Here is a 22,154-nt window from a genome sequence, read left to right on the forward strand (position 1 = left end):
AGAAAAGACAAATCAGACTGTTTATTCTCCGCACGGCGATATGTAAAGTTGAGATGTAGCGTTTGTATGAATACACAGCAAACACCTAAACGCAGTAGGGCGGTTGAACCGCACGTCTAAGCGGAGAACTGACCCTCTGTGTGATGCCACATCAACATCTACCATTTCACACAAATGAGCTCCTGCCGCGCCGGGCAAGATGGCCACGTGGAATTAGCATTGGGAACACATCGGGGAGAAAGCGTGCTAAATTTGAGCTCGCAGACTGAATATGGATTTGGATATTATGTTGTCCGTCTCCCATGCCAAATATTATGACCGTTTATTTTTCCCACAGTGGGTGTCTTGGCATATTATTAATGTAATAAAAACAGGCTTTTATATCCATCGACCAAACCAATGACATGGGGAGAGAGAGAGAGTGTGAGAGAGAGAGAGTGTGAGAGAGAGAGAGAGAGAGAGAGAGAGAGAGAGAGAGAGAGAGAGAGAGAGAGAGAGAGAGAGAGAGAGAGAGAGAGAGAAAAATGATTGCTCATTAGTAGTATTTGTGTTCTGGATCCTTTGGGCTTCTATCTGTTCCAGGAGCTGATGTTCTTCTAATGAGTTAAATACTATCTGCTGCAAGAGGGCATCAACCTATTACACACGCACATACACTTACACAATCATAGACATACACTAGAGGTTTAGGAGTTTATAGGGTAGAGTTTGTTCTCCGTCAGAACTACTTTTCAGAAATAAGGTATGAAACCCGACACTGAGAAGGAACAGTAGATCTGCTGTCCTTTCACTATCAATATCGCCATACTAGGTAAACAAATAGCAAACAAATCTGCATTTTAGGCTTGCCATAACAGAGAGTGATGGAACATGAAAAAGACCACTGTAATCAAGGGTGAACTGCAAAAATTATGTTTCCTTCATTTTAAACTTACAAAGTTTAGATATGGAAGAGAAACTGATTGCAAACAGTATTCATAACTAAAGCTAATACTAAAACTATTGCAATTGTTATGGTTTTCTTTCATTGAAATAAAGCTGGAACATAAACATTAGACGAAAAACTTCAAAGTTAAATGAAAATTATAAATGTTGCCAACTATGTGAAATAAAATAAGTTGAAATACTAAAATTACTAAAACAGAAATAAATATAAATTAAAGCTAAATAGAAATATATATAAAAAAAATGCCAAAAGCACATAACAATAAAAAATAAATAGCATTATGAATATAAAAGTTAATTCAAAATGTTAATAAATACTATAATAGTGTATAAATAATACTAAAACAAAAAACAGACATACACTTACCTCAGCATTGCAAATGCTACACCTCAGTCTCTCCTCTCGTCCCAGACCCTACACAAAAATGCAAAATATTAAGGATGTTTATTAAATTAAAATTAGTACACTATAGTACATTGCAGTACTCATTTACATTTAAACATTAAACAGATGTTTTCATCCAACACTGATTGACAAATTGTAGTTTACCATAATTTATCTACGATTTGCACTGGAACTGGATGCCAAGTGTATTTCATTGGTTTTGCACAGTAACACAATGACAACAAAGCTGAATCTAATCTAAATGAGCAAAACCAAATAGTATGCCATTCAAAAAAGAAAATGCAAAAAAAAAAAAAACTTCTGAAAAGAATAAAGTATGAGCTTGTGCAGAGATGCTATTTCTACCTAAACAAATGCTTTAAACTTATGTGTATCTAAGCTGATGAAATTAGCTCAATTCAGTCATATTAAACATGATTTCTAAATAAAGCGATTTACTTAAAGGGATAGTTCACCCAAAAATGGAAATTCTGTCATCATTTACTCATTCCATCATTCCAAACCCGTATGACTTTCTTTTTGAAGCAGAACACAGAAGAAGATATTTTGAAGAAGTTTTGGTTATCATTGACTTCCATTGCATGGACTAAAAATATATATTTTTACGTTAAATTATGACAGAATGTAAATTTTTGGGATGTCTATCACTTTAATTTGTCTGTTTTTTTTTTTTTTACATTTTTTATTTGAATACATCCCAGCTTCTTTTTTAGATTACCAAAGATTTTTTTTTTTTTTTTTTTTTGTGAGTAAAATAGATTTAGTAATCCTTTACTGACCGTTTAAGATGTTTATTTTAAAAAAGATGAGCACTAATGGAACAACAGATTCTCTACGGTGAACGGCCACTTTTCATAATCAACATGTTATGTATCATGCATCTGATATAGCTCAGCTATTCCATATATGATAATTAAGAGGTTGCTTGGTTGATAAAATGGGATACAACTAGAATTAATTATCTAAATAATTAAGGAGCCCATTGTACAAATATTACACATTAGCAATTAGCCTATTTTATCCCAATGGATGCTGGTCTCCATAATGGAAAGACGTAGAGAGTGGGGGAACACAGTTGCTAAATCCAGAGCTTATATGCATGACATGTGGGAGCTCATTTTGATAGATGTTAATGGCATATAATTATAGAACAGTGCTATTAAGCGATGTGATTTTACAAGAGGCCTGGTGCCCCTGGCGCTATGGCCTGATTGCTAAGAGTGTTTGGCTAATGAATGGAAATGCATGTCTGTTTGCAATGATGGGAATTATCAAACCATGAGAGAGGGAGGGAGAGCGAGAGAGAAATGGTATCTAAACTCAACCACTTAAAATTACTTTCACACACACAGAACCCACTTAACTGCCCTCATATGTCACACACACACACCAAGAAACAGGCAAGTCCTTAAATAGCGTTGTTACACATCAACCTTATTGAATTAGACAATAAATCAGACAAAAATCTGCAACATCCATTTATGTAAGAAATGTTCTAATAATTCCTCATAAATCTTTCTGCATTTATCTCAAAATTATTTATTTAATGCTTTTAGAAAAATAACAGTGTATTTAATACTTCATTTTCATATTTAAATATTCTATTCTGACATTGCTTGAACATTGCCTAATGTATCTTTTTTTTGATAAGGCCTCTCAATTATCAACATGACCAAAACTTTGCTGAAAAACCTGTTGTATATAATCTACCATATAGCTTCTGTTGTCTGATAAATACCTTTTTTTATCAAGTAAAATATATTTTAATATCATTCTAAAAGTGTCCACCTTCAGGCCGTGGTGTATTTTTGCTGTGAAATCGTTATTGATTTTAATAAAGTAAACTTAAGAATAACTTTTATATTGTTAATATTTCAAGGTAAACACTTGCTGGACTGAAGCAAGTTAGGCTTACTTGATTATCCATACATCATGTTTTAAAATGTGTGTATGAAATATGATACAGATTAGGCTTTTGAGGAATGTTTATTTGTGCATCTCTCAATCATCATTATATTGCATTATACCGAATGTTTTTAAACTACAGAGTTATGATCATAAAACTAAGCATTTTAATATTATCTTACTTAGACATATAGAGTGACAACTGATATTTATATGAAATTTATGTAAGTAGTCTGCTATACTGTTAAATATCACATTGATATACATTACAATCTATCAGAATTTCATCTTACTTTTTAGCCATATAAAATAACATCTGCACCGGCACGTTCCATATTTTTTTTCTCTCTTTGTTTTTTTCTTCTTCAGTACACATTCTTCTTCTTCTATTCTCCCTAAACAATATATGAGCCATAAAAGCCTGATGAAATAATTTATGATCCTCAACAAAAAACACATGCATTTTTTTTATATATATTGTTTAAAGGTTTAAACAAATTTTTTTTTCTGACTATTATCTCATGTCAGGCTTTACAGGGTTAATGTTGCATCCAATTATAACAGCTTTTGCCAGAATATACTTTTTTTCTTAAAGCCATATTTCAACCTGCACTGCATGCGAACGGTATAAATGCAGCTAGTTGTTAGCATTTTAAAGACTCTCTGCACTCCATAATCATATCTACTTTCTCTTGTCATTTACTCCACAACTCTGAGGGTTATTTCATATGGATTAGATTACATATTTGGAAAGTGTATTATTTTTTTCATGCAAGAACATTTCCATTAACTGCAATAGACTGAAACCAGATGGCAGACTTTCATAAAAAAAAAAAATTGGAAAACATATTTATGTGGGTATATGAAGCAAGTAATTGCGGTGGTTTTGACATGAGCTCTGTGCGGAGCAGTAATAGATGACATTGTCCTTGATCTGTGGTATCTCAATAGCAACTTTCTTTCTCTTTCTCATGGGGTGAGCACTCTGAGTAATGACAGGTCGTGGTTCTGGTGCAGGGCGGGTCTTACGTGGTCGTTCCGATTCCTCGTACGCCCTTGTACACCACTGAGGGCCTCATCCTACCAGGAATGCCCTCTGCCTAATGAGGGTCAAAGGTCAGCAAGTGGTGTGCCTTGAGGGGGCAGGATCTCCCAGGCACACTCAGTCACTGACTCTGGCCGTATATTTAAATCAAGCCTCGGGCTCCCTGCTTCCACTCTCGGGCCATTCTCTTAACTAGTTCCCGCTCGCTAATTAGTTTTTGTGCCATGTTATTTGTCTCTCTGAGCTTGAACAGAGGAAGAGGGCAGTGTTAAAGATTGCTGGCCTGAAAAGCTTCTTCTCTGCCTTGTCACGGACAATAAGCCCAACTACATTGTTATGAGCCAGACCGTATTTGAAGTATATATTAGCCAGGAAGAGAAAATGAATTATGAGCATTTTGTTTCTTCGGCTGGTTCTTGGCCACTGCAGTTGCACTGTAACTGCTCTTCCTGAAATTAGATAAGGACCTGGAATTTGCCTTTGTTCTCTTTTCTTTCTCTTTTTTACCTAAGCTGCTTTTAAGAGTAGTATCGTTCCCAGTCGCCAAGCGTAAAGCAATCACGAGTCAAATGGTTATTGGATTACATTTTCTGGCTTCATAAAATGTGGTTAAGAGGCACTTTAGGCGTATATGCCTGACCTTCTTTCAGGGAGATGGCAATCAGACAAGAAGTGACAGGTCGATCGCTGATTTCAGCTCCACTGTCAGAGGCACACTGTCTCGCCACGTCTCCTCTTTCCTTTCCTTCTCTCCTCTCCTTCCATTTAAAAGCAGTGTGAGTCATTGTGTGTGTGTGTGTGTGTGTGTGTGTGTGTGTGTGTGTGTGTGTGTGTGTGTGTGTGTGTGTGTGTGTGTGTGTGTGTGTGTGTGTGTGTGTGTGTGTGTGTGTGTGTGCGTGCGTTTTAAGAACAGGGTCTACTGTCCCACCAATCTTGGTCAGACAAAAAGGCTTGTGCAGCAGGATAACTGCTCTTTTTAAAAGAGTAAAAATATCATCAAAATAGAATGCAGAATTTATCATCAAACACAGTACATCCATCTACCAATTATATCAAAGCAAAAGCATTGTCTATACAGTGGGGTCCAAAAGTCTGAGACCACATCTGAGATTTAAAATATAATTTAAGCCATTTTTAGGTCACTATTCAATTAGGCAAATTTGTGGAATTTACCAAATAAACTCATTTGTTCAGACAGTCAGATGTTCTTGCTTTCATCAAAGCAGAAGATGACTTTTTGTATCATTCTAAAATCATGCTAGATAACATGATTATCAGCTTTTGCATAAATTTGTAGAGTTCATTGAGCTTGAGTGCATGCTGTCATAAGCTAAAGGAAAACCAAATTAAAATGATAAAATTCATGTTTTTTTCCCCCAGTGAAATTCATTATGTTGAATGTTAATGATAATAAATAAGTTAATGTTTACAAATAAATTGCATTTTAATATAATGGATATTAACAGTTTTATAGACAAGAAAATATGTGCACTATTATATTTTAAATGTTTTTTAAACATTTTAAAAGTGCTGCAAGGGAACTGCTAATTATTCGTTACAGAAGATACACGCACTGCATATTGTAAATATTGCAATGCATATAAATATGCAAAATTATTATTTCAATAAAAGACATCAAATCTGTCACATAAAATGCAATTTCTCTCATTCATGGACATCTATTTATTCTTAATAAACTTATTCAAACTTACATGCTCTTTCAGATGTATAGGAAAATAGAGAACTAAAACAAGACACGATCAGACTTCCAAAGTGGAATAAGTGAACTGTAAAATAAAGACAAATCCTTCAGCAGTCTTTGTCACATTTGAAAAATGCGTCTTTTGATCACTATAATCTCACTGTGGATTTGGACTCTCTATTTTGGAATACTTTAGGCATGACGGCAGGGGAAATCTGCTGGTTTCAATTTCGTTCTGGAAAACAATAAGCTTGGCTTCTGTGTGTTTGTATGCGTGTATGTGTTTTCATGTGTATGTGCATATGTCTGTGGGCGTCTTGGTACAGTGTGCTGTTTTGGAAAAGTGTGGTGGGGTCTGTGGTGGACTCAGAGATCCAGTGTTTATGGAAAGGCTGCTGAATAAACAGGGTTTAGTGGGACTTTCAGTGCATCATGCATGAGAAGACAAAAACAGCATTAACTGTCATTAAATGTTGGGGCAAGTGATCACACTGCTGGCAGATCATAGTTATAGTCTAAACAGCGCAAAACAGAGACAGGCAAAGTCAAAATGAGTTTTGCTGTTGAGTTGCTTTGCCGGTGCGCTTTCATGCTGGGAGGTCCGGATAATTACGACCATTGCTTTGAAATACAGTTGGATCAGTTGGTCATTCTTTTTTGTAAGTTTTGGCTCTTGCCTCAGAAATCATTAAGAGGTGACCAGAAATTATTAGAGACACTTATATTCTGACAATTTACTCACACTCATGTTGTTCCAAACCTATATGATTTTCTTTTTGTGATGTTAGGAGAGGAGTGTCCAATCCTGTTCCTGTAGGCCACTGTCCCGCAAAGGTTAGCCTTAACAAACCTAAAACAGCTAATCAAGGTATCACTAGGCATACTAGAAACTTCCAGGCAGGTGTGTTGAGGCAAGTTGGAGCTAAACTCTGCAGGACAGTGGCACTCTGTTTTCTCTTGGCACTCTTGGACTCAAAGGACCGACTTTGGACACCCCTGTGTTAGGAGATGTTAAGCAGGACATTCTCGTTTCTCTTTTTCATAGAATGAAAGTGGATGTTCACTAGGGGATGTTGCACTATGTCCCAAATCTTTCGAAGTTGTATTCATTGGCAGAGTAACAGACCGAAATAGAAATTTTGAAATTGTCATTATTCACTGAAAATCGTTTTTTCGCAGTTTAACATGTTAAAAATAGCAGTTATGTTCTGTCATCCTTTGGCTGCGCAACAGAACGGTCAAAACACAAAAGTATGTCAAAATTTTCGTTCTGTTGAGTATCCTCGTAAGCACAATCTTAAATGTGTTAAAAACTGTTAAATGAATGTAAAGAGTTGTAGGATGTGTGTCAGATCCACGTCATGTACGTCAGGTCTTAAAGCGACAGCAGCCTAATAAACCTGATGCTGTCTGTGTCATCGTTAATCAAAGAACAATAGACAAAGAGAAAATCACTCACAGTTCTTGAGTGAATAACTTTTGTAGCTTTAATAAGGAATAATCTATATTCAATTTATAATGTATGCAGTGACTCAATTAAAATTCAATTTCTGTATATTAACATGTTAGACCTACCTGAGACATCAGTACCAGTACTGGCATCAATGATACTGGCCTTCATTCACAGTGCTTAGAAAAAAGATGACATTAAACAAATATTTCAAATATACCGTCTTTCAGTGATGCGCGGGTCAATGTATAAACAACCCGGACCCGACCGACGTTTTCAACTAACCCGCCCGCAACTCGGACCGCAAAAAAAAAAGAAAGAAAATATTGTACCCGACCCGCTTCCTGACCCGCATTTTTTAAAAGTAGGCTAGTAAATGCATAGCAAGAAATACACATGACAAAGCCAGCACTTTGGTCATTATCTTTCATTATTTCGGCAACTTTGCTCTTTCTGTTTGTGTATTTGCGGAGCTTCCACTCCCCAGTCTTCACCTTTTCTCTTGCCGCCTCCATCTCTACCTGCAGACTGAGCTCGTGCGTCATCTTCGCGCCAGTTATTCAGCCAATAAAGTGTAGGCCTATGTATTTCATAGAAAATTGCATGTGAGCGGAGTGGAGCGGGAGCGAGCAGGCGGATCTTGGACAGAACGCAGAGCGGCATTTTTAAAAGGATGGAGCGTCGCTCTATTTCCCGCTCCAATTTCGCTCCGCGCACACCAAGATTCTGAAGCATGCTCAGTCAAGCCTGACTCAGTCTACTGTTGATGACTGCAAGATGGATTCTATTTTCAGTCAAAACTCGGCTCAATAATGGAGTTCAAAAAGTAGGCTACTTCAAAAAGGAAAATAAGAAGTCATACAGGTGTAAAACTAACTATTATGTGGTAGAAGAAAACGACATCGTTTCAGTCAGTAGGCCTAAAGATTAATTTTGGAATCTAAAAAGACACATCTCTCGAAAACATGCAGTGTGATATGTGAACACGCTTGGAAGAAAGCAAAAGGTTAGCAAATTGAATACGGTAACTTAAAGTGTAGCCTAAATTAAATACAGCGTAAAATGCAAACAATTGATACAAGCCCATTTAAATTTTAATCCTGCGCGCTGCGCACAAGTTCAGTTATAAGAATGTTGTCCTAATAGTTAATTTAGCCTAGGCCTACTTTTAAAACGTTTATGTATATTTATTTTATATTTTTGTTTATATAAATTTTATTTATATTATTAGGCCCATTTATTCGTTTTATTTTACAGCAGTTTGTGTGTACAATGGATATAAGCCCATTTAAATTTTAATCGTGCGCGTTGCACAAAAGTTAACTTATCAAAATTCTGGCCTAATAGTAAATTTACTTTTAAAATTTTTATGTAGGCTATATTTTTGTTTATATAATTGTTATTCATATTATTAGGCCCATTTATTCGTTTAATTTTACAGGACTTTGTGTAGGCTATATTCCTTCTTACATAGGCCTAATTTGTCATTTGAAATAAAACATTTCTATTTGAAAAATGTTGTTGTTGCTCATTAGTTCTTTAGGAGGTAAGGCTGTGGTCTAAGCTACAGTGATATAGGCTACATGTAGATTTTTTTTCCCCTTTTTGGAGCGAGCGGGGGGCGATTTGAGTGGAGCGCGGATCAAACTGCGTTGAGCGCTGATCGAGCGATAATGAGCGGAGCGGCCTGATGTAGCTTTGAGCGGGGGAGCGGAGGGGTGGACAGTTCCGTGAGCGATGAGCGAAGATTCTCACCGCTCCACTCCGCTTATGCTCTCTATACTACTATATAAATTACAAAGGTTTAATTGGCATCTTTATTTCAAACGACCCGACCGACCGCGACCCGAATATCATTAAAAATATTTTTGGATGACTCGTAACCGCGGGTAACCGCGGGTGACCGCAGGCACCCGCTCATTTCGGATCAACCCGCGCATCACTGCCGTCTTTATGTTGTTTCTACATTATTTTGGAGATTCAATGTATAAGTATTTCAATATAAAAATATATTAAAAACTTTAATGTTAGGTGTGATTAATAGCAGAAAAATGTGGGATTAATTTGTTATTTTTTTAATCGATTGACAGTACTAATTGATATGATAAAATCAAATTTTATTTATTAAAATAAAGTCAATTCACCCTTCGCCCGGAGTTTGATAGACAGCCGATCTTACCAATCATAATCTGCCATTTTGTCCAACAAAGCAGTCAGGAGAGTTGTAGTAGAACGGTGTGTATTGACGACTTTCTGCGGTTGAAACAGCATTCCTTCCGATGTTCATTAATGTTTATTTGATATCTATAACTTAACTAGAAGGAAGAGATGATCGGTTCACAAGCAGCTTTAACTGAGATGCTACAGCAATTTGTCATGACACATTAAAGAGCCACAAAATGGTATTTATTGTTAAATGTCTTAAAGAAAAGCCAAAATTTGAAAGCTGAAACTTTGTTTCATATCAAAAGTAACCTGCTCTGTCCTGTCTGTTGGCGCGTTTCAGTGTCCTCTCTGCTCCGCAATGTATTTTTAACTGTGTGAGAACATAATCTGTGGCATGAGAGTGCCATGGCTTGTTGGACGTAGTAACAGTAACAAGAGGGCGGTTCTTTGCGAACAGTCAATAGGGTCCAATGTTATTCTGGACCAATCTGAAACAGCTCTTCTTCAAAATATTTTTTTCTGTGTTCCAAAGACAGTGATACGTAATTGGAATGACATGAGGGTGAGTAAATGGCAGAATTTTTGAGATGGTCCTCACTGCAGAACATGAAATCCACGGGGAGGAGTCGGATCTAGATCCAACTCCTCCCACCTTACATATATCTAAACCTACCCATCTCCACCCCCTGATCCCTAAACCTACCCCTAAACCTACCCATCTCCACCCCTTAATCCCTAAACCCACCCCTAAACCTACCAATCTCCACCCCTTTATCTGGATCCAACTCCGCCCCCCGGATCTCGTGTTCTGCATTGAGGTGCTACTGGAATTTTTGGGTGAACTATCCCTTTAATGGTTGATAACATAATCTTTAAAAAATATTTCCTTTCCTCTGCTCTAAAATCCATTTGTGCTTGCACAAAGCATGGTTTAATTAAAAAGAACTAACTACAGGAAGTATCGGCTGTTATTAATCATTCCAGTGGGCTATTGATATATGGAGAGCAGTGATGATGTACGACGAGCCGTGTGTATTTATCACTTTGCCCACTCAAACTGTGCCTGCCCTGGGAGGCTGGGGTTAGGAAGGCCCCCTACCACCTCCACCTCCAGGACTTAATGTAGCGAAGAGCCAGAGGAGGGCACATGCACGGTTCGGGCTACAAGACAAAAGACTTCCAGCTACACCCCAACAAAAGACAGAACGCTCCTCCAACCAGGCCATCTGAAGTCTTAATTAACAAGAAAAATTGTTAGAATACAACAAAACAACTATGTTTTTTGCATAGTGTTACATGGCCTCGGGAATGGTGAACAGCCTGGGTGGTGAAGAATCTACAAAAGGACTGATGTTTACTGATTTAAACACATCTAGGCAGGTTATGTTAGCTACTTTTTGTTCAGATCAAGGCTGATTTATACTTCTGCGTCATTGTCCGCGTTCACGCGCAATTACACATGCAGAGGGAGCATGTGAAACCCGAGGTAGGGGTTCTAGTAGACCAATCACAGCGCTTGCATCCACGTAGAATTGACACGTTGTTACATTTTTGGAGAGGTGCATGTCAGGGTACGCCGAAGGGTACGCTACACACAGCCTACGACGTAGCTACAGCGCAAGTTCGACACAGAAGTATAAATTGGGCTTCAGTTCCGGAATGACAACTTGAAAGGGTTACCAGCCAGAGTTGTGTAGTGTACGGATGACTAAATGCTGATTGTACCTTTTTGATCCAGGTGAGCAAGCAGCTGTGGTGAGCCACGAGGTTCTTACAATCACAGAAGGTTCTCAGTGGATCCTCACCCACCAGGCCCACATCTCTGCAAATGAAGCACTCAGACTCATCTGTCAAAAGAAGAATGAGAGTTTTAACCCCGAGTATAAGAGCAGAGTTGCTCTAGCAGGAAGAGTCACCAATGATTTAGATAAGACAAATATATGTTTACATAGCACTTGAGTGATTCATAATGCACATGCACTCAGTGTTTTTTCTCCAATCATTTTATATATATATAGGCTAAATATTATTAGATGAGGAAGTATTATTGGTAGCACAGTCAAAGCGGTAGATTTACTTATTTTAATGCAATAATTGTATTAATCTTATTTAGAAATGCAGAAGTAAATTAACAACTCATACTTTTGTTTTTGTTTTGTTGGCCATTGTTTGTATTAAGACAGCCTTTAACTGTGCAAACTCTTTCAGAAATAAATACTTTTAATTTAAATTCAACTATACTGGAATGGTTAGTCTTTTGACATTGATAATAAGATACTTTTTTTTTCCTTATTTACTTTGGGATATATACTTGAAGACTTGATAAATAACAAACAATCATATGTCCATATGATTTTTTTTCCACTTTTAAGTATTTGCTTGAATTGCATGTTCCCTGCTGTGTTTTAATTTACCACAAAACATTATGTTAAAGTAGGCCTAGTCCATCCTAAAATGAAAACTGTCATCATTTATCCTCATGTTGTTCCAAAAATGCTTCATCCACACCGCCAGGTGTCAATATAAGTGCATAACATGCATCATATTGGCCAGAACAACATAAAAAAGAAAAAAATCCAGAGTGCACCTTGACACTTGAAAAATGTGACTTGAGAACCTCTAGTGCTTAATGGCATGCTGCAAAACAATTTATAGATCGAGTGTATGCCCATTACTGAATTTCTGTGGGCGTAATAACAAATTTACATAACATTAGGCATGCACAAGATAATTATTTGATGATGACAAGAGAGAAATCAAGGTGTTTGTCTTTAATGCCTCACCTAATGCTAACTGCTTATTTACTTGTCACTTTGACATTTTGTCACACTAACAGTGATTGACAGAATTAGTTTTTGTCAAGTCATTAATGCGCTCATACTCTCAAAGTGCTGCCGCAGGTACAATCTGAACAGAAAATTACTCACAACTTCCATAAACAGCGAACAAAACAGGGAGAAAACAAGCAATCACGTCAAGCAATAGTTAACCCGTAATGAAGACTTAATCAACCATTAACACCTGAGTGCTTGCAGGGACAATAATTATCTCAGCTTAATTTGTTGTGCAAATTATTTATTAATTAATTAATTAATTAATTACGAACCATAGGAATAATAACCCTCTGTACTTCTAAAGAAATAATCTATTCCAGATTGCCCATGAGCCATTATCTGAAGGCTAACTCCAGATATCATTATGCTTATGTTACTAAATATATATGCATCTCATAATGCTGTCCTCCATTTTTCTTATTTGCTTTGTCTGCAGGGTGTATGTGGGTGAAGAGAAAAGTTCCTCCAGTATCTGCCGTGGAGGAGTGTGTGTCTGGATCTGGATGTCTGCTTTTTGTCACACTAGCAGACACTTCTTCATCCAGTCCCCAGACTGCTTGGCTGCCCAGTATTCGCCGGCATATACATCAAAGTTCGGCTAGAAGCTAGATGTTAACGTCCAAGAAAAATGCAATTAGAAGATATGCCTATAAGATCCAGCCATGCTATCGAGTATAATGCAAGGGTAGTTGTACAGAAAGCAAATGTTTTGTTATAAAAACAACATTATTTCATTTGTTTAAATGCATTCCCAAGCCATCTGTCAAATAGGATTTAAATAGGGAAACAAAACATCCCATGGCATTCAGAGTCATTCATGAAGGGGAAAGTCATCCTGTCTCTTTTATCAGCATATCAGTAATAGCCTTATCTTTACAGGGCTTGTACAGGACAGGAGAACATATGGTTGTAATCATCCACCATTTGAAGCCGAATCTATGAGGCTTTCTATGAGACTTTAATCTTGGGTGAAGACACTGGAAATTAAAGAGGAAGTTTGTTAAGTTGAGAAGTCAAAGCTATCTGTGACTCCACAGTGGACAATCCCAACACACACCCTGTGTGTCACTCTACTACGTGTACACTCAAAAGTCCCTTGGAGCAAAAACAAGTTATTTGAAATGTTGTTGTGATAGTGTAGACTACAGCCAATGAACGAAATATTCCACATTTAAAGACAAAATAAACGAATCACTCTGAGACAACTCCTTACAGCTTAAAATAGAATTCGTTCAAGAATGACACATAGGCTTGGCCTAAAACATCTTACGGCCTACAAAGTATTCAGAGAATAAAAACATTTACAGTGTTTACTTGCATATTGTTTAGCCTGCATGTCTTGGCATAACGTACAGCGGCTACGTCTACATTAATCCGGATACATTTGAAAACGGCGTTTTCGTTCATAAACGCTCTCCGTCCACACTAGCGTTTTCGGACGTTTCAGTCTGGATGAGAAACTTTTGAAAAACGCCTGAAAATGCTTAATTCACCTTACTGCGCATGCGTAAAACCCCACAAAAGATCACTGATATGATTCAGATGGAAAAATAAATAATGAAGTTATCGCGCAATTCTTCTGACTGGATCATTTTATTTAGTAAAATATCTCCATTCACTGATGCGGTCCAGGTTGCACGCAGTCACCATATGTTTGGTCTAAAACGAAACTGCTCGTGTATTGCTGCAGGACAGCAAATGTGAGTAAATTCTGTCATCTTTGCAGGACTGTGATATGAAGAGTGTGCAATATTTTTAGCAACAGTGTGAAAAAGGCACAATACTGGTATAAACATGAATATCTATTGGTACTATATGCGTAGTCTCAGCCTCAGACGTCACGCCCACGGAACGTTGGCTAAACGTCTGATGCATATGGTACACTTAACTGGAAACACTTCAGGAATGTCGAAGTCGTCATCTGATTGGTTGAATTTTATCGGATTTCCGGGGGGCGCGAGTGTCGCGTTTATTTTCGGTCCGCCGGGAAACAAATGTCATGACGCCAAAACCCCTCGTGGAAGAAGAAAGCCGTTGTTTTTACAACTGAGACAATGAGCGCTTACCACGATCAACTAAACGCTGTATTTTCAAAAGTATGTGAAGTTCGCGGCTCCATTGATGCAGTAAACTTGCACAAGGTTCTTGAATGAATAATTTATTAGATGCACGCCGGTCTGTTATTGTAGGGACATCAACATTATATTGTCACGCCCCTAAATATGACGCGGTACAAAACAAACTGTGATTGGTTGTGTTACATGTCAGTCAAACGTCCTCTTGGGCGGTCCTTGGCCAAGAAATGCTGCGATAGAGTCTGCCGTCAGTCTGAAGGTCTGGCTATGCGAGACTACAGGCTTGTTCGACTTCATACAGCTTTGCGCAGACCGATCAGCGGCTGACTTGAAGCAGTGCATGCCGGTTAGAAATTTTGTCCGACTTGATACAGCGCCGACGCCACGTGACTGTGACATATGCCATCAAAGTACCGCGAGAGCATTTCGAGAGTAGCCGGAGAACTCAGCCAGCGCAGCTTCTCAAGAGCGGCTGCACTGGGCTGCAGGAGGGCTGATGACGACACAGCTGTCCCACGATTGGCCGGATTCACCGCATGACAACGATCACGTGTGTTTCGTGTTTATTCGAACACCTTTAGTTACTCTAAAGCTCACAAATCAGTTTTTTATAACAGTAAACACTCTTTTCATGTCGTATGTTATATTGTGTCATGTTTATCAAATTAAAACTGATTAAAAAACGTATAGACTCCACTTCATTAATAGTAGCAATTATGTTGAACTTTATTCTTGTTCAAACAGACGCTGTATGAAGCAGTACATAAAGTAGGCCTATTGAATGAAAATGTCTCTGAAACATCTGTGTATTATTTGGCCAATATTACATTTATTTCACTTCAGCTGTGGTAAAGTACCCGAACACCACATGAGCGGTCACTACGGGAACCAGAAAGTGTCCGACTTCACGTCTCCGTTTGCAGCTCCTCCCCGCCTGCACGCGGCTACTCTCGCCGATCGGTTACATCCAGCCGCAGCCGATGTCGAACACACCTTACTATAGACCCTTTTACTGTTTGTACACAATGATGACGTATGCGCACGCATATTGGCAACGGAAGTATGGCGAGAATCACCAGCATGTCAAGCTACGCGAGCGGATTAAACAACAGATGCAAGCATTTTTTATTATGTCCTCGCTCCAATCAACACGTTTAATCGCCTGCAGCCACTCTTCTGAAACGGCCGTGATCCTGTCGGAATAATATAAAACTTAAGCCCCTTGGTGGAATATCGATTAGTGCAACCGTAAACGAAACAACCAGACATTTTGATGCTGGGAAACCGTTTTGATAAACTTTCGGAGTTGCTAACACGTTAGAGCCAGTGGGGAAAAACACCACTTCCGTTGCCAAAATGCGCGCGCAACTATTTGATCACGTGGCCTGTAAAAGGGTCTATATGCGTGACAATGCGTCACATAGAGACAGAGCGCAACGCGTCATAATCTGAAGACCACGCCCACCAAGGGGGAAAACAAACGAACTGTCTCCATTGACTTTGCATTGCGAGAGGCTGCCTCCTTGTCATTTCTTGCTTCTAAGAAAAGACAGAATAATGCCTAAAAGCTGCTGTGTGACAAGGTGTACAGCAAACAAGCTAAGAAACCCAGAAATAAGTTTTCATAAGCTGTCGACCCCAAAAAACGAGCGTTTGAGGACATAAAAGTGGATACAGGCTGGAACGAATGGGTCAATTGTGGGATCCTGACACTCAGTATGCACTAAAAATACACTACGTGTGCAGTAAGTTAAACATTTGGTCACTGGTGAGTCAAATATCCAAATGTCAGTTTTATATATTATATTTCTGTAAGATAAACTATCCTGTGTTGCCGATTATGGTCTCCTCCAGCGGGCGTACGTTAGTTCTCATAGTAATGAGACACGTGACACTCTGTCTCAACTGCCTGTATCCACTTTTATGTCCTAAAAACACTCGTTTTTTGGGGTCGAGAGCTAATAAAAACTTATTTCTGGGTTTTTTAGCTTGTTTGCTGTACACCTTGTCACACAGCAGCTTTTAGGCATTTGTCTGTCTTTTGTTAGAAGCAAGAAATGACAAGGAGGCAGCCTCTCGCAATGCAAAGTCAATGGAGACGGTTTGATTGTTTTCCCCCTGGGTGTGGGCGTGGCCTAAATACGCTCTGTCTCTATGACTAAATTTACGTCATCGTTTTTAAATATTACCGGTTTCACAGTCCACACTACAACGTGAAAACGGCGTTTTCAAATGTATCCACTTGGAGTGCGTTTTCATTAATAAAAACGCTGTCTAGTGTGGACGGAAGGCCAAAACGGAGAGAAAAATATACGTTTTCAAACTTAGCAGCGTGACTGTTTACGTTACCTGCCGATCGACCTTGGCTTCAATATAGCTCATAAACAAAACAGACGTGAGAATGGAGTAGGCTACTGTTGTTTAGAATACAAAGGCTAACTTCTACATGTCTGATAAACAACTAGGCTACATTAAACTTCTCTACTCGCATGACCTTTTTTTTTTTTTTTTTTCGCTTGCTTAAGTGTTGAAGAATAATTGAATAAGACGCTAACTCACTCACTCACCTTGTACGTGTATTTTTGCAAGCTTTACTGCCGTTCGAACAGGGGATATAATCGAACGCCACGCACTGTCCAATGTATGGCGTTTATCAGGGTTGCCAACTCTCACGCATCTCGCGTGACAGTCACGCATTCAGCCTCAATCTCACGCTCTCACGCTCAACAAAGAAATCTCACGCAAAAATAGACATTCTTCTGTGCTCTATTTTTTTTTCACTCATGTGCACTAAATTTCAGAATTACTATAAACAATTCAGGCTCTTAACTACTGGATGGACCACTAGTTATGGCGCAAATTAGTTAAAAATCTCCCAGAACCTAGAGCGAGCACGCATGCGAGACTGTCGTCCAAACCAACCGATAGCGCGCGCACGCACGGCAGAGAGGGAAAGTCTTACAACTGCGCATTTTATCAGTTGCGGCGCCTTCATCTATAGTCTACACTGCAGCACGACGTATATTCACATCAAATGTTAACGCAGAGGAACGGGACACTGCAGTTCACAAAAGTTCATTATTTGCATGTGCTTTAAAGCCTTGCCGGTTAAACATGTCATTCGCTGCTGATGCGCTGTTCAAATATGCGCTTTACTGAGCGCGTACACTCGACGCGCACATGCACTAAAAGCCTGTTACTGGACTAAGTTATCTTGTGAGTCTAATATTGCGCTAATACTGTCAAATACAGACAATGTTTACATAAACAAAGTTGGTTATGTCTAAAGTGAAAGCAAACAGAGAAAATTAATTAAAATCTGCTTGTCATATGCGTGTATATTAGACGCGTCGCGTGCAGTTCAGACAGTAGCCCTAATAATAAACATGCTGCCGCTTGTTCTTAAAGAGATAGTTCACCCAAAACCAAACAGTTGCTGGTCCCCATTGACATACATAGTAGGAAAAAAATATACTATGGAAGTCACAGGGGTACATCAACTGTTTGGTTACTGACATTCTTTCAAATAACGTTTATTTTCAACAGAAGAAAGAAACTTATTCAGGTTTAAAACAACTTAAGAGAGTAAATTATGACTTTTTGGGGGGAGAACTATGCCGTTAATGTTAATAAAACAACAAAACACACAGAGGAAATCATTCACTGCTCTTGACTGAGAACTTTAAGTCTGTTGTGTTTTATTTTCATATTTGTCCATTTAATTACTTTCTTCAATTCTACTGTTAAATACACCTATAGCTGAAAAAATAAAGCACTGTTTATTTCCTTTGTATATTAAGTTGTGTATGTGTAATATGTATCTCTGTTCTTAATTTTTAATAACAAAGAAAATAGTGACAAAGATTTTAGCTTCGCCACTTTGACCTAAATGTCTGCCATTCTTTTTTATTTTATATTTTGTTACCTATATTTTGTTATAAGGCTTTGTTTTTAAAATAGGGACATTAGTTTGGCTGTAATGCTCAGTCACATGCAAAATAGTAAAACCAACATGAAAAAGAATCATGATAAAATCGTGATTTTTTCTGAAAAACAAAACAAAAATTGTGATATTATTGCCATATCGCCCACCCCAGGTGTAAAAAAGTGCCTAGATGTGCTTAGATGCTAAAAATGTGTTATTATTGATCATTATATCACACTACAATTAAACATAATGAAACATTCATTTGAATTGAAATTGTTTTATTAGCTTAGCTAATATTATTTATTAGCTTTTTCTAGAGATTGCAGTCATGCATGACATGGTGAAAAATGACTTGAAATAATACTGAAAATAGGTTAAGATGAATGTTAAAGGTGTGCCCCCTAAAAGCACAAGTGGCCCCTGCCTGCCCCATCCCCCCCCCCCCCCCCCCCGTCGGAGAAGTCTCACTCCGAGCTAAACTGAAAAGTTGGCAACCCTGGTTTATAGTCTCAAAACTCGCGCACATAAAATCTAGGCGCGTGCACAGGATACGAGGGCAAAGAACAGCATCAATGTCCAATGTCTCCTATCCCATTTGTTTCGTGGTGGGCAAGTCAGACTGTGAGTGTGTGAGTCTGTGTAATGAATCGGTTCGAAACTGTCCTATGAAAAGCCTGATTCATTCTAATGAATCGGATCAAACAGTTCATGAACAGATTCGACTCCACAGCTAAATGCTGCTTTTCATTTATATATTTTAGGCAAAATGGTTACAGACATTAGGCATACATTTTAGTGTAATTATTATTATTTTATTTTTTTACTTGCAATCATACTACACCCATAAAACTTATAAGGTGCATCCCAAATTGTGTTGCCTATGCCCTTTTATGCCATTCTGTATTAGTGTGAGTAGTTTGTTCACACTGATAATTCCAAAAAGAAGCTTCAAGTTCCCGAATGATCCATTTAATTAACCGAAAAAAGAAAAAGAAAAAAAGTGTGGAGCGTTGGACACTTCATGCACTCAAATGTCACAGCTTTAATTATGTACTGGAGAGGCACACGGAAGCTGGATGACATAATAACTGTAGCATATAAAATTCATACACTAGATGGTTAAATACCTATATATGAGTGCACATAGTACATCATTTGGGACACAATTAAAGTCACCATGAATTCAAAATTCACAATTCTTTTTTTTTTCTTTTTTTTTTTGTGTGTGTGAATTTTGCAGTTTTTACTATTTAAATGATTTATCTGCCCACATCATTATTTGTATTTTTTTTTATTCATGTGCCCTCGTAATCTTTAATCAAAATAACGTCCCCTCCCTTTTGCAGTGACATCTCTTCTCTTTTCTGATGATGTGTATACTGACTCGGGGGCGGGACAACCACCTGTCACTGACAAGAGATCACAGCAATAACAAACCACAATTCAATGATCAATGATCCAATCAATTGCAGCTTGAAGCAATTGTCTGTTTCTCTCGGATATACATCACAATTGATCATTCGCAAAGACCCGCCCCCTTTAGTTACTGTTGCTATGTCCGACAAGCCACGCCGCTCTCACGCCACACCATGTTCTCACGCAGTGAAAAATACATCGCGGAGCAGAGAGGACACTGACAACGCGCTGACAGACAGGACAGACAAGGTTACTTCTGATATGAAACAAAGTCTCAACTTTCAAATTTGGTCCTTTTTTAAATAAATTTAAACAATTGTGGCTCTTAAATGTGTCTGACAGATCGCTGTAGAGCCTCCGTTAAAGCTGCTCGTGAACCGATCATCTCTTCCTTCTAGTTAATTTATAGCATTAAATAAACATGTCTGTACACTCCGTTTTTCCAAGTTCAAATCCTCCAATGTTAATCTACTAACTCTCCTGACTGCTTTGTCAGACAAAAATGGCGGATTCGGCGGATTGCGGATCATGATTGGTCAGATCGCCTGTCAATCAAACTCTCTGCGAAGGGTCAATTGGGAAGAATATTGCATATTCCGTTTCATGCTGACTTTAACAGTTGCAAAGTAAGTTCTTATTTAAATGGTGATTTTGGATTCAGCTTTTGCCCCTTTAGCTTCATCATGTAGTTTTTTGTTAGCAACTTGTAGTGTAATGATTTCCCCTTCGCTTGCCAACGATGGCACTTGTATTTAAGGTCGCCTATGTGTACCCACAGATTGTACTGTGATTTCCATCATTCTAGAGCATGAACGCTTAAAACGGTTGTCCTTTGCTCAATTGGCACAGTGTTGTTGGCCGAGCAGGAAAGATTAAGTCATGTCACAAAAAAGTTAATGCTCCACCTTGACAGTGCGAGTCAGTGAGTGTGTGTGAGTTTGTGTGTGTAGGCGTGTGCTCACATTGCAGCGAGAGAGAGGAAGTGTGTGCCACTCAAGCTGTGCAGTAATGAGAAGACTAACACGCACGTCTCATCCCATGACTGAGAAATGACCCTTCCCTCCCTCTCTCTTCCTCTTTCTCTCTCATCAGATCCTCCCTCGCTCAGTGAGGTGTTTATTTAATGCCACTGTGACTGAAGCTTTTCTTAATTATGTTAAATACTGTCAGCCTTGATCAGACTCTACACTTAGCAATCACAGGTCCTCCCCTTACCCCCATCAGAGAAGGGCCGCGCACACACACGCTAATGAATACAGACACAGAAGTGCTAATGAAGGCACTCGTATGTTAATTGTGGAGACACACAAGCGCTGACAGATTCGCTTAGTCTAACTAACCCAAAAACATTATGAACGAGTAACAAAATAAACATTTTACAAATAAATCCTATTACACTATAAAGAAGAGATAAGAAAATAAATATGGTCACGGTATAAAGGACAGTGGATGACCTTTAAACTGGACAGTATTGGATGGGGGAAAAAATACGAGACTTAAATAGGACCTATTGTGCTTTTTTAAAATGTTCAACTTTCTTTAGTGCATATTGTTGTTGTTTGAGCGTGAAAAAAGGTCTGCAGTTACAAAACAAAATGTCCACTCCAAAGGGATTTATTCTCTATATCTACAGTATATCTCTATATCTACATTGTTTCTGAACTCACTGAAACACCTCAGTTGTAGTCTGAAATGTTCTTGTTGGAACGTACACTATTCCTCATTAAGTTTTCTCCTGGGAATGTATATTCCAATATTCTCAAAATAAAGGGGGGCAAGGCCTGGTTTATTATGGTCACCGTGATTTTGCCAAGTAAGACATGTTCCTGGATCAATATATTTTGTTGATCTTGGAACAACATTCCTGATAAAATTTAGTTCTAACTCTATCCTTACCCTTAAACCTAACCCTACCCAGAACTCATCCCTAAAATCAGAGGGAGATGATTGATGGTGAAAAACACTGATGTATAAGTGCCTAAACCTGCGGTTGTAAGCCTAACCTTGACATAGACTGTAAATGTATCCCTAGAATCTGATTGGAATGTTGTTCCAGGATCGTAAAAGTTGGTGAAATCACATTCAGCATCACAACACACTGATCCAGAGGGTGCTTCATAGAGACAGGAACTGAACGGATCTTTACTCACAGACTGGGAAGAGAGGTGTTGCAATAATATAAAATATGTAAGGAATAATTGATGATGGGCCGTTGAATTATTAGAAAAATAATGCACACCCGAGGTGGTAAGGTGAGGTGGAGTTACACCTCAAAACATTGT

At 38.4% G+C, this 22,154-nt stretch overlaps 1 protein-coding gene across 1 annotated transcript in view; it reads right to left on the minus strand.

The window, feature by feature from the left end:
• LOC309474450 (uncharacterized protein) overlaps positions 1-22,154 on the minus strand; it is a 143,760-nt gene that overhangs the window by 105,418 nt on the left and 16,188 nt on the right. The window contains exons 2-3 of the mRNA XM_082137051.1: positions 11,345-11,466; positions 1,313-1,360 (exon numbers count right to left, since the gene is read on the minus strand). Of these exons, the coding sequence (XP_081993177.1) occupies positions 1,313-1,360; positions 11,345-11,466 (170 nt within the window). The remainder of the gene's footprint in view (positions 1-1,312; positions 1,361-11,344; positions 11,467-22,154) is intronic.

The sequence above is a fragment of the Leuciscus leuciscus genome, assembly GCF_965113295.1.
Source record: "Leuciscus leuciscus genome assembly, chromosome: 14".
In the NCBI taxonomy this organism is placed as follows: Eukaryota; Metazoa; Chordata; class Actinopteri; order Cypriniformes; family Leuciscidae; genus Leuciscus; species Leuciscus leuciscus.